The 13,154-nt window shown below is 40.8% G+C and overlaps 1 protein-coding gene across 6 annotated transcripts in view; it reads left to right on the top strand.

Annotated features, from left to right (window-relative positions):
* Positions 1-3,197: 3,197 nt before the first annotated feature.
* Positions 3,198-13,154, top strand: part of PPP4R4 (protein phosphatase 4 regulatory subunit 4) — a 110,421-nt gene continuing 100,464 nt past the window's right edge. For 3 of the 6 annotated variants that reach the window (XM_023205331.2, XM_023205332.2, XM_023205329.2), the window contains exons 1-2: positions 3,208-3,468; positions 4,950-5,023. Coding sequence is in view for 3 of the 6 variants with exons in the window: in XM_023205329.2 (XP_023061097.1) it covers positions 3,352-3,468; positions 4,950-5,023 (191 nt within the window). In the remaining 3 variants the exon portion in view is untranslated. Of the gene's footprint in view, positions 3,469-4,357; positions 4,623-4,949; positions 5,024-13,154 lie in introns of those variants that run through there. The other 3 variants (XM_023205335.1, XM_023205334.1, XM_023205330.1) reach the window with 2 other exon arrangements.

Genomic DNA, 13,154 nt, shown 5'->3' with positions numbered 1-13,154 from the left:
AGCTGTGACTACAGGTGTGTGTTACCATGCCCAGCTAATTTTTGTATTTTTTGTAGAGACAGGGTTTTACCATATTGCTCGGGCTGTTCTCGAACTCCTGAGCTCAAGCAATCCACTTGCCTCAGCCTTCTAAAGTGTTGAGATTACAGGCGTGAGACACTGAGCCCGGCCTACTATGCTATTTTAAAATGAATAAACAAAGTGGATAAATCTAGTTTCCCTTAGCTGTGTGTTCATGACTAAGTCACACAAATTCTCTGAGCCTCAATTTCATTATTTGTAAAATTAGAATAGTGATGCAGCTTTTCTGCATTCCACAGGGATGCTTTGAGGGCACGTTGAGACAACATGCATGAAAGCAGTTCAGATAAGGAAAACAGAGATCCAAGAGTCATTCTGCCACATGTCACTGGCAGAGCCAGGACTGGGACTCAGGTTTCCTGGCAGCCAGGCTGGGCAGGCTACTTCTATCACAGAGTGGTAATTAGAGCAGTTACAGATTCCAGTCATCAAATTGAACATTTTCCCTTCATCAACCTCCTGCCCTGGAACGACCAACATTAAAGCTATATCTGTATATTCAATCAACTGTTCATTAAGAACATCCTCCAGTTTTAGATGATGCTTTTACAAAATCCAAATGTGAGATACTACTTCTTAGCTGGAATAGGGTAAAGTTGACAGGTAATATTTTGTATCATTTACAAATCAAAAGGCAGAGAATTTCAGAAATTGACAGAAAGGGGAGGCTGTAAGATATTTGCTTAGGAAAACCACCTCCTCATGTGTTTGCCTCTTCTCCATCCTCATCCCATCATGTTTCTGTCCTCTTCTACTTCCCTTCACTTCTCCTTAGTAAAGTAGGGATTAGAAAACCTGAATTTTAACTGTGGGCATCATTACTGACCATTTTGCTTTGAACTTCAAAGGCAAAATTGAAAAACAAAAGAGCCAAGAGTGGGAAATTCACTCTACTAGATCTTAGGATGTATAATTAAGCCATAGCAATAAAATCAGCACAGCACTAGCATAGGAACAGATCTAGATCATTAGAACAGCAACAAGAACTTAGAGACAGACGTGTGTGTCTCCTAGGGACTTGGCATATGATACAGATGCCATCACGCATTGGAGGGGAAAAGATGGATTGTTTGGTGGTTGCTGCTGGAAAAACTGGCTCATTAAATAGAGTTAATAATTATACTGTATTTCTGCTCACACTGTATGCAAGGTGAACATCAGATGGATTAAGACCTGTGACAGGTAAAAGTATGAAGCCAAATAGGGGAAAATGTAGGAGAATATTTTGCAACTAATAGGTGGGAAAAGATTCTTAAACAAGACCCCAAAACCACAAGGCTAAAATTTGATACATTAGGCTAAATGAAAATTAAGGATTTCTCCTTCATTGTACCATAGCAAAGACCAAGCAAACAGGATGCATGAAAGAGTGAGAGAAATATTTGCAGTGTTTTTCCAAAACTGACAAAAAATTCTTATATTTAGAACATATAAGAAACTCAACTACTAAAATTCATTCAGAAAATATAATAAAATCCAGCAGAAAATAGGTAAAGGATGTAAACAGATAATTCACAGAAGGAAAACAATCTCGATGGTTCTTAAGTATATGGAAAAAGGGTTAACACCACCAATCAAAGAAATACAAATCGAAATTACAATGTGATACTACTTTACTGATTTCAGATTGACAGAAATTAGGACATCAGATAATACCAAATGTTACCATATAAAATGGGAAACAGGTACCTTCCTACCTTCATGTGCCATTGGTGGGTGTGAATGGCAAAGCCATCTGGAGGACAACATGACAGAGTGAAACCAAACACTGTGGACTTCATGACCCAGCGACTCGATTTCTTATGTTCTGTAAGGGACACGTCTAACACCCATTCCAGCATCGTCTGTGGTAGCAAGGACCTGCTGGTGACCTAATTGTCCGGTATTTGAGGAATTGATAAGTAGAATATGATAGACACACAAATCAAATACTATTATTAGTCATAATTAATGAACTCTGGTTGTATAGTGTCACATGGATAGATCTTTAAGACACTGAAAAACAAGGAACAGAATGAGTTCTTATCACAATGCCGTTCACGTATGTTAAAAACAGACACAAACCATGTATCTTTTGAGGCTGTATAAGGTGCATGAACTGGGACATACCTTAATAGAGGACAGGGTGTATATGGCGGGTAGAAGAATGCGTGTGGAGAAGGAAAGAGTGGAAAATAAAAACGAAAAAGAAAAGGGGCCTTACTGACTGATGAGCTGGAGTACGAACGCAACTTGTCCCCAAGGTCCCAAAAAAATCGCCCCAATCCCGCTTCCATCTCGTCCCATTCTTAACAGAACCAAGTGCAAGGGACTCAGCGTGACTGTTCAGAGCAGAGCTTTTCTTCACCAACGACCTAGGTCCTCTTCCCTCCACCCACCTCGCCAAGCCCTCCGTGCCCGAGCCTCGAGCTCTACTTTGACGGCACTTCTCATACACAACCAAACACACCCAGGCTTCAACCCCAGACGGGCTTGCTTTTATTATTTCTCTTGGGAAAGCTAAGATTGAGTTTAAGTGACTCTTCTCCGGGAGGCCTTTTCCGAATGCTGCCCTTGCCCAAAAGCCAGCCCCTCCAGGACTGTATTCCCACAGCCTCCTCCCCGCTCAGCCCGGCACCCCGCGTCCTAACTGCTTATTTTGGGCACTCAGCGCTCCCCTTAGGGCTGGAGTTGTGCTAGGGAGGTCTCTGGGTTCGCGACCCGCCAGCTGGGGTGGGCGGTCCTGGGAATAACCGGACAGTTATAACTAGTCAGCAGGTGCAGCCGCAGCCCAGCGAGCTCACTCTCCTTTGCTTCCGCTCTCATTGGCTCAGCCTCTCCGCCCCCAGCCCCCGCCCCCAGCCCGCCTCAGCCGGCTGCGGGAGGCAAAAGGCTCTGCGCAGGCGCCGTGAGGTGGGGCGCCCTTGGTTGGGGGCGGACAGGGGTTTAGGAGGACGGCGAGGAGCGGACGCAGAGGGGTGGCGGGGCCGCCGCGTAGAAGCGCGGCAGTTGCGTCCGGCCTCGTGCGCGCGGCACCCGGGAGGGGGCGGGGCCGAGGCGGGCAAGGTGGCGGGCCCCCGCCCCTGGCCCCGCCCCCACAGCCGCCCGCGCGCCCCGCCCCGCCCCGCCCCCTCGCAGGGCAGTGCTCTTGCTCCCGCCGCCCGCCAGCCTCACGCTCGGCTCCGGCGGCCAAGAGCGGGAGAAAGTCCTGCTAGTGGGCGGCCGCGGGGCTGAGCGCGTCCGGCATCCCGGGGCCGCTCCGGCCCAGGCGGCGAGGGTGCCCTGCGGTCCATGCATCCGCCGCCGTCCGCCGCCGCGATGGATTTCAGTCAGAACAGCCTGTTCGGCTACATGGAGGACCTGCAGGAGCTCACCATCATCGAGAGGCCGGTCCGCCGGAGCCTCAAGGTGCGCCCCGGGGAGAGGACCTGCCCTCAGTGCGTCCGGCCGCCTGCCCCGCACGGCCCCGCGCTGATCTCCGCCCCACTCCACCACCCTCCCCTCCTCCGGGCCGCCGGGACCCTCTCAGTCGGACCGGCCCCTCCGTCCTCCTCCAGCCCCTGTTGCCGTGTCGCCCTAAGCCAGCTCCTCCCGGACCCCTCCTCAGCGCGGACCCAGTCCTCTCTAGTCTGGACCCCCATCCCCAAGGGACGGGTCCCTGCCCCAGCCCCGACCCGGCGCCAGCCCCGCGGCCCTTGCCCCTTCTGAGGCGTCCGAATCCCCCCGGCCCACCCCCAGGAACGGCCGAGCCCCAGCCCTCGGGGCAGCCCCAGCGTCCTCAGTCGCGGACCCCCTTCCTTCCGCCTCCCGCCCCACCCCGCGGGAGCTGCCCCTCGAGGCCGCAGCCCACTTCTCCCCGGTCGTCTCCTGGGCTCCCCAACCTCTGGTCCGCTGACGCCGCCCGGGTTCTGGCCCCAGGCCCACCCCTCGGTCCACGCATTCCCGACTCCTCCCCCCACCTCTCCCCGAGACACCACCCAGCGTCCCGTCCCCTCACCCCCAGCCCACCAAGTCAGGTCAATCTCGGGTCCCTCTGCCCTCGAGGCAGCCCGGCCTCCTCTCGTTTCCCAGCCAGCACCCTTTCTCAGTGTGGTCCTGGTCCCCCTCTACAAGCCCTCGCGACCCTTTGCCGCCATCCTGAGTCACCGCGCATCCTTTCCTCCCAACCCCTCCAGGACTCTAGCTGGGACCCTGCTCCCCAACCCCTTGAGGGAGTCAACCTTCAGCTTGCTTCCCCCCCCCCCCCCCGGCTCTCCCCCCCCGCAGAGTCATCTTCCTCCCGGAGGCTCCAACCTTTAGCGCCAGCAAACCTAGTTTACGGACAGGACCCCTTTCCCCTGGCCATCGCTTAATTAGCTGCTTTAGCTCCTCTCACTCCCACCTGCCGCAATATCTCAAATCTCTGGTTTCTTCCAGCCCCAGAGTTTATTTCCTTCCCTCCCCCACTCCAGATCTTGTCCTTTTCATGCCTACTCGGCTGCAGTGTTCATCCATCCCCCTTTTAGCATTTCTTGGGGTGGAAAATGCTGGAGAAATAGCCGTGAGGTATTAGAGATAAAAGTGTGTGTATTTATTCGTTTTATAACATGCGTATGAAATGGATTTCAGCCAAGGTTCTGAAGCCACGATGTGATTTTCAAGCTGCAGTCCAGAAGCTAGAAGGATAAAAACAGAAAAAAAACAGTCCCCTCCCCAAACTCGACCACCCAATTAGAGACCTCCCTGATTGATGTCGCCTGGTATCCTCAGCTCCTCGATTAGTTTTCATTGTTAATGCTTAATTGTGAAACTTTTTCATTCGTTTATCCTCATAGAGGGTCACGGGGAGGTTGGGAGGCAAGACTGACCCAATGTTTGTGGTGCATAAATGTGTATTGTACCCTTGACAGACACCAGAAGAAATAGAAAGATTGACAGTCGATGAAGACCTCAGTGATATTGAAAGGGCTGTTTATCTGCTCAGGTATTTCCTAGTCTTTCTGTGAAATTGCTCTTTTTTTTTCCCCTGTGGCAGCAGAGATGAATGCTTTCTAAAATGTATGTTCCCGTTATGTTCAGATTTACTTAGCCACTTGAACAGAGTACTTTTGTGTGCATAGTACTTAACTATATTATAAATTAGATTTGGCTATGGACTTATGAATTTGAGAATTTAAATAAAACACCTAATTTATAGAATGTTGCTTGGAGGAGGAAGAGCAGATGGTTTGAGTTGAACCTCATCCTTTTTTTCTTTTCTGGCTTTGGTTTTTCTCACTTAAGATTCAGTAAGTTTAGATGAGACTTGAGTATACAGTGATTAGTTTTAAGTTCATTGTAGAGTAGGCACATTATACGGGATCTACTATATGGAAAAAAATCCACAAATATGGTAGTTCATTTTGCTGTTCAGGATATCCTGTTTGTAGTACTTTTGCTATGCAAGCTTTATGATTTTGTCTGAGGGGTTTTGGAAACTTAGTTGAGCCTGCTGTCGTTTAAATTTCAAACCATTTCACAGGCTCTACAGAATTGCTTAAGGCAAATGGTTACTGCGAATATTTACAAGATTTTTCTGAACTATTTAAAACATTGTCTTGTAGATTGAGCATCTTAAAAACTAATACAGTGAACATTAATGATGTTTTAATTAATTGATTAAAATCCTTCAGAAACAGAAATTTCCTACAGCAGTTTGTGTATATTTAAAATTTTTCATTAGCTTACACAACATATTTTTCCCTTTTGGCAAATTAGTCACTCTTATTTTCCAGAATCAGATTTACCTCCTAGGATATTTGTCATCCTTGTTTCCTTAGCTCAGTGCCAGTTCCAGGTACTGGCAAGTTTCTTGTTCTCCTTTCTTGTTTACAGATCATGTTTCCAGTCCCATGTTATTCATTGAATGATCCTGTAACCAAAAAAAAAAAAAAAAAAAAAAAAAAAAAAAAAAAAAAACCCAAAAAAACAACTCCCTCTCCAGGTCTTCAATTTTCTTAATTACTTTTTTAGCCTAGTAAAAGTGGCATCATGAGTTTCTGTTCTAACTTTCAGCATATTTACCATGTAGACCATTCCCTCTGATAATTGTATCATTTAGAAATATATCTGCATCTTAAACTTAATGTTGATGTTATTTTCCCCCTCTTTGTGATATCTGTGGTAGCATGCTCTCATCATTTCTACCTATTTACTTCAGAGAAAACTTCTATTTATGTATGAATTCAACGGTATGTGTTTTGGGTGTTTACTTAGAGAATAATCCAACTTTTAACCAGTTTTCATATTTTATTGTGTTGTATTTGGAATACTTTATTCCTTAATAATTAACATGTTTATTATGGTGAACAATAGTTGTCAACATTTGCCTATTCCCACAGTTCTTTTACTCAAAGTAGGTAGAAAATTGATGAAAGTGTGGATAAATGTGTTTAAATCTACAACAGTTAATGATTTGAAATAAACTCCTGTTTATTCCTACTGAATTTTCTTTAGTACAAACACTGGCTTAGAATTAGGAAATGGAGAGTCTTGCTCTATTTACTTGTGATAGAAGACACCGTATTCTAGATATCAGTGATAAGCCTTTTTTTTAAGGAAAGCTTATTTGTTTTCTATTTTGCTTTTATTGTTTGTTAGCAAACCAGGTTGTCTGAGTTGTCTTTATTTCTCAGACTCAACATAAGTTTTGCTCAGTTCTGGAATTTACAAAGCCCTTGTAGAGACAGACGGCCCCTCTTATTCTTAGACAAGAGAATTTTGAAAGAGATTCAATATCTCCTTAGTTTCTTGTGGCTCACCTACCTTGAAGGAGGTTTGCAAGGTGACTCAGAAGGGGAACACTGGTCTGGTTGTGTATGGGTTCTCCAGCTGAGTTCTTCTTTTGTATCCCTAACATCTTACCACCTCCTGGGGGAATGTGGGATTTCACCTTAGTCCAGCTTTGGGAGGGATGATGCCAAGAATGCCTGAAAGGGTCTTTCTTCCCTGGGATTCAGGGGAGGGGACAGGATTGTTTCATAGAGATGTTCCGAACTTTGCCTCGGTTTAGGCCTTCTCATCTTCTCTCATGTATTGAGCCTGCTATTGTAAATGTAATTTATTCCTTTTTTTAGTTTGTACTTTGCTGAGTCCTTTTTTCCCTCTGTCAGTGATTTTCAGGTTTATTTTTGAGCACTTTACCTTTTCCTTGCATTGAATATTATATAAATGTATAATATGTAACATATATATTTTTTCTCTTGGCTTTCATGTGTCAGGTTTGTTTCTTTAGTTCTTTTATTTTGTATATTAAAACTATTTTGGAGTATTATGTTAAATTAGAATTCAAAGTCAGATACGTAAGCGTCAGTAAGCAATGCTTTATATTAGTGGAGTTTCTGGTAGCACTTAGATTGAATCCAGTATCTGAAAAAAGCATTATATATAGAGTACTATCATTAATGAAAAACAAATTATACTGTTCATTATCTTACCCTAAAATATGGCAAGTCATTTATTAATGACATTTTCACAATTAAGTTTAGAATATTACAGTCTTCAAAGATTTGACACAGATGAATTTGTGGTTTTGCACACATATGATGCTGCTATACCCATCTGTGGCATTTAGCACTGAAGCAAAACAACTTTCCTAATAGTCCCAGCTTGTGTCTTAGTCAAAATCATATCATATCTTTTTCCTGTTCTTTCTCTTCTTTGTGATTTTGCATATATTTTTGGAATGTACTTAAGACATGTGAATGATTTTATTATGGAAGAATCCTAAGTATGTATACTGTGCTTTCATTAGGTAATTCTATACTTGTATATTTCTGACTGCCTACCAGATAAAGTGTAGACCCTGAAGCCTGGCATTCAGAATACTCCATAGGTGACTCTATCTTAGCTGTGCAATGTGATGTCCCACCCGTCCTCCACTTTTAAAAATGGCTTTATTGAGATATAATGCATAGTCCCTGTAGTTCACTCATTTAAACTGCATAGTTAAGCGGGTTTTAGTATATTCACAGAATTGTGCAACCATCACCGCAATCAATTTTAGAACATTTTTGTCACCCGCAAAAGAAACTTTGTACTATTAGCAGTTAGTTCTCAATACCAACCCTCTCAGCCTTTGGGAACCACTATTCTGCTTCCTGTATATATGGATTTGCCTATTCTGGACATTCCTAAACATGGGATCATACAGTATGTGGCCTTTTGTGACTGACTTCTTTCACTTAGCATAATGTTTTCAAGGTTCATTATAGCAGGTATTAGTAGTTTATTTCTTTTTGTTGCAGTGTAGTATTCTACTGTATGGATGTAGCACTTTTGTTGAGCCATTCATCAGTTGATGGATATTGAGTTGTTTCCACTTAATTCTTCACTTTTTGATTCAGTCATGCTGGCCTTTTCACTGTTACTCAGTTTCATTGTGTTTATCCTTAACTTTTGCTTTTGCTCATCCTGGAGTACTCTTTCAATATATCCCTGTCCAACATATAGCATCTCTAGGATCCAACTGTAATCTTACATCTTTCATAAAGTCTTCCCTAACTGCTTAAACCACATGGATCCCAGGCTTCTTTGATCTCCCTTATCACTTAGTGGCGCTTTCTTCAATTGGCCATTAATCATTGATTTATATTCCTTAACTGTGTGCACATGTTTTCTTCAGTAGATCGTAAGGTCCTGGAGGACAAGCTTTTAGAGGACAAGGGCAAGCTTTCTTGTTGTTCTTTCTTGTTCTTTGCTGTGATATAAATATATAACTCTTGATGGAATAAAGAGTATTTAAGATGACCATACTGCAAGATGAATTAAGCAACTTCTGATATTTTTAATTTTAGGTATTCTGGGTCATATCTTCTTCTATAACTTATTATCTACGTGACAGTGGTCAAGTTAGTTATGGTTTTCGAGCCCTGCTTTTCATTTGTAAAGCGGAAATAATAATTCCCTTTTCCCAGTGTGGTTGAAGCACCTGGCACATGATAGGCATCCCATTACTGTTAATTTCCTTCTGTCTCCTTTTCCCTTTCCCTACTTCCTTGCTACTTAGGTGCTCAAGTTACATTTAAAACTTTAAAAGAGGATAATGGTATTCATTTTGCCTTCCAATAATTTAATAAACAGACAAAGTATACCAACTGAAGTTTGTGATAGATATCCATTAACTTCATTTGCTAATAGTATTTATCAGAAATTAGAATCTTCACAAATCATAATTAAGCATTTTTAACTGAGTAATAGTAAGGTCAGCCTGTTGATTTATATTTTCTTAACAAATGACCCTAAGTAATATTTGCTGTTATGCATTAACTGTGTTGATTGGTTAATGTACTGAGCCTAGCTTTTATGTTGCTTACTTTTAAAGTCATTTGTGACTTTAAAAATATTTTCACTTTGTGCTGTGAGTTTTAAATCATTTTGCACTTTGCTTTCCCGGGACAGTCAGATAAAGAGCTTTGCTTTTTTTTTTTTTTTTCTTTTTTCTTTTTTAAAGACAAGGTCTCACTCTTTTTCCTAGGCTGGAGTGCAGTGGCTATTCACAGGCACAGTCATAGTGCTCTAACTCCTGGGCTAAAAGGATCCTCCCACTTCAGCTTTCTGAATACCTGGGACTACAGAAGGCACATACCACCTCCACAGCCACTGCCCCCATCATAAAGTGCATCTTTAATTGGAACTTTTTTTTAAAACTTTCTCTTACTATTTTTTAAAGAGTAAGTGCTCCCCCTAGTGATACGAAGGAGTGAGATTTCTGCAGTCAAATCAGTGGAAATAAACAATGTTGTACCATGTGAGAACTCTGGCGTACTTCCTGGGTTCAAGACTAGGATAGGGCAGCAATGAGACAATGAGGAAGAACTCCAGTGTTTAAAGCTTTGCTACCCACCTGGCTTTTAGTTGTTTTATCTTTTAAAATACCTATCTTATTTGCTATCCCATAGTGGAAAGTCGTGTGGAAAACTCCTTTGAATGCCCTCATTTTTAAGACCTGTGTCCCATATTTACTTTCATTATTGTCTTGATTTCTATTTTTGATGCTTGCTGCCTTTCAGTATTGTTTTAGTGAGGCATGGTGTGTGTGTGTGTGTGTGTGAGAGAGAGAGAGGGAGGGAGAGAGAGATCACATTTGCGTTTGTGCGTGCATGTGTGTATGTGTATATAGGTGGTCTTGAGTGACCATTATTGCTTGCTCAGTTTTCTCTAGTGATACACAGGAGAGGACTTTTGCATTCTTCACAATTAAGATAGATAGTTGGTTAGTTAATACAAACAATTGGCTAGAATCATAAAATCATAAATGATACATATTTTCAACAGTACATTCTAATGTAAACTATAAATATATTTTCATTTGCCAATCTTTTGATGTAGAGTCATGGTCTTTTCTTTGAGTATGGGTCTGCTGATTAAAGTTTGAAATTCTCCTTCTTTCATAAATCACCCCATAATGCATTTACAATATCAAGTTCAGTTTTCTTTATAGTTGAACAAGAATATAAATTTGCTTATGAAGCAGTCTGAAAGCATGGTTCTAGGTTTTTATGATTTTCTACTTGTGTTTTAAAAGTTTTGTTCTTCCGAAATACTTTAATAGCAATTTTCTTTGATAACTTATGTTTCTTGAATTTAGTTTTTCTAAAGCTTTTAACTTAATTTTTATAGAAACAAATATATGTATTCATATATTTAGGTAATATTTAATTAAATTATGTAATTATGTAATTGCAACAGCAAGTGAAATTTGAGATAAACTAGTTTGGGAACATACTTAGCTGACTCTTAATTACAACTCAACTAGTGAGAGTGGAATTCTGTGGGCTTTCCAGAGAGTAGTCTATTAGCGACAAGCTTTCAGCTTGCAGTTGCAAGAGAGTAGAGAGAGTATTGCTTAATCAGGTCTTTTAACATCTTGTCACATCTCAAACACCTTTGTTTGAGAGAGAGACATACCATCTCCTTTCCAAATGTGCTCTGTGATGATCTTGCTTCATTCTTGATATTCCTCTCCTGTCTCTCTGTTGAATTCATTCCCATCATCTGGTTTGTTCTTCGTTTGCCTTTATACATTAAAAAAAGTAATGAATTTGGAATATCAGTTAAAGAAGTACTTTTATAAATAAGCTTATATTTTGTTTTTTAACACGAGCTTTGAATATATGCAGAAATGTGCACAAATCTTAACACAGCTTGTTGATTTCTCACAAGTGAACACACCCATGTACCCAGTATCCAGATTAAAGCATAGAACATTATCGTGTTAGCTTAGTAGCTTCCTTTGTATTCCTGTCCCAGTGCCTTGTACTTCTTGCAAAGGGTAGCTACTCTCCTGACTTCTAACACTATACATTCATTTACTTGGTTTTGAACTTTATATAGTAGGAAGCACTCTATGTACCTTTTGTGTATAGCTTCTTTTGCTCAACATTTTAAAAAAGAGATTTATCCATATTGTTGCATGGAGCAACAGATTGTTCATTCTCATTGCTGTATACTATTCCATTATGTGAATATATCACAATTTATTCATTCCACTGCTGATGGACATTTGGCTTAGTTTTCAGTATTCAGTAACAGAATAATGCTGTTATAATCATTCATGTACCAGTCTCTTGGTGAATACATGCGTGCTTTTCTTTTAGGTATCATTATAGAAGTAGAATTGTTGGTCATAGCATATGCCTATGTCTGGCTTAAAAGATATTGCTAAACAGTTTTCCAGTGTGCTTTGACTAGTTTGTACTTCTGCCAGCAGTGTTTGAGTGGTCCCAGCCTATATTTTTTTTAGCAAACAAAAGTGACAAACTTCTTAGTACATAATTTCTAGCATATCAATAATGAGCTTCCTAGTTAATAGCCTTTAGATGTTTTGTTTCTCTGTGCATGACTTACACCATCTAACTTTTTTTCTTTCCCTACAAGAAGGGGAGTTCTATAAGGTTTTACTTGGCTAGACTTTTGGTTAGAAGACTCTCAGTTATTGGATTGTCTCTTAGGGGATGAGGCATGTCGTGTGATTAGTTTTTCTTAGAAAAAGAGAAACAAAGTGGATATTGGAGTCTCCGTGTTCCTGGGAGTGCTATTCTCAGTCCCTGTGCTTTTAATGATTCTAAGAGGTCCTCATTAAAAAAAAATTGCCCACGTTGTCATCTTCTGTGAAGATGATGTACAAATGACTTGCCTTTCTACATGGAAATTGCAGGCATCTTCATTTGCATTCTTTAGGACAGAGGGATCACTGTTTAATATATTAAGAGCAGTATATAATGGATTCCAGCTGTATACCTTCCATTATTGCTAAGGTCAAATTACTGAAGTCTTTGGCAAACCTTGAATTCCCTGTTTTGGAAAAGTACTAGGTCTCTGAATATAAAAGGTTTGGAGATTGTTTCCCATCTCTGTTTCCTTTTCTTTTGTTATGAGAACAACCATGGGAGGCATCTGTGTCTTTTTTCCTACTTACCGAAGATTCAGAAAGGTTTCTCTGTGACATCTGTAGAAAGCAGAATGCTCTCATGGGATCTGTAGGAAAAGTTTAAAAATAAAAAGTGAAATATTTTCATCAATGTAAAAGTGACCCATATAATGTCATTGAAAAGACCTCTGAAAGCGTAATAACATAATGTGATGTGAGAGAATTGAGCAAAGTTTTCATCTTGTAAGCATAGTGTTTTATGTAAAAATACCTATAAATTCTGTAATATAAAATAATTTCATAATATAGAATAATAAAATATATTAAAATTAATCTATAAAATAAATATAAGATAATATATAAAGCAATATAAAATAAATAAGTATACATATTTGAATAAAGAATGTGTTAAGTTATGTAACTACAATGTAATCATATTATAACATATGTATATTGTAAATGTGTATGCACGCATGTGTATGTGTTTATTTTCATGAGCAATTAATTCATCCCAATGCTACCTCTTGGAAGTAGCTAAGTGAGACACAGGGACACAGGAAGGTTGAGTTCTATCATAAATTATAACTAATTAGTTCCCAGTAAAAAGTGGGAGTTGTATTGCTTGGTTCCCAGTCTTGTAGTGTTGAATTGTGCAGTAATTTCTTAGTATTGACATTAAGAATTAAAGTGTTCACCATACCAAGTA

Source organism: Piliocolobus tephrosceles, chromosome 6 (genome assembly GCF_002776525.5).
Source record: "Piliocolobus tephrosceles isolate RC106 chromosome 6, ASM277652v3, whole genome shotgun sequence".
Taxonomy (NCBI): Eukaryota; Metazoa; Chordata; class Mammalia; order Primates; family Cercopithecidae; genus Piliocolobus; species Piliocolobus tephrosceles.
This window is presented reverse-complemented; position numbering and strand designations above follow the sequence as displayed.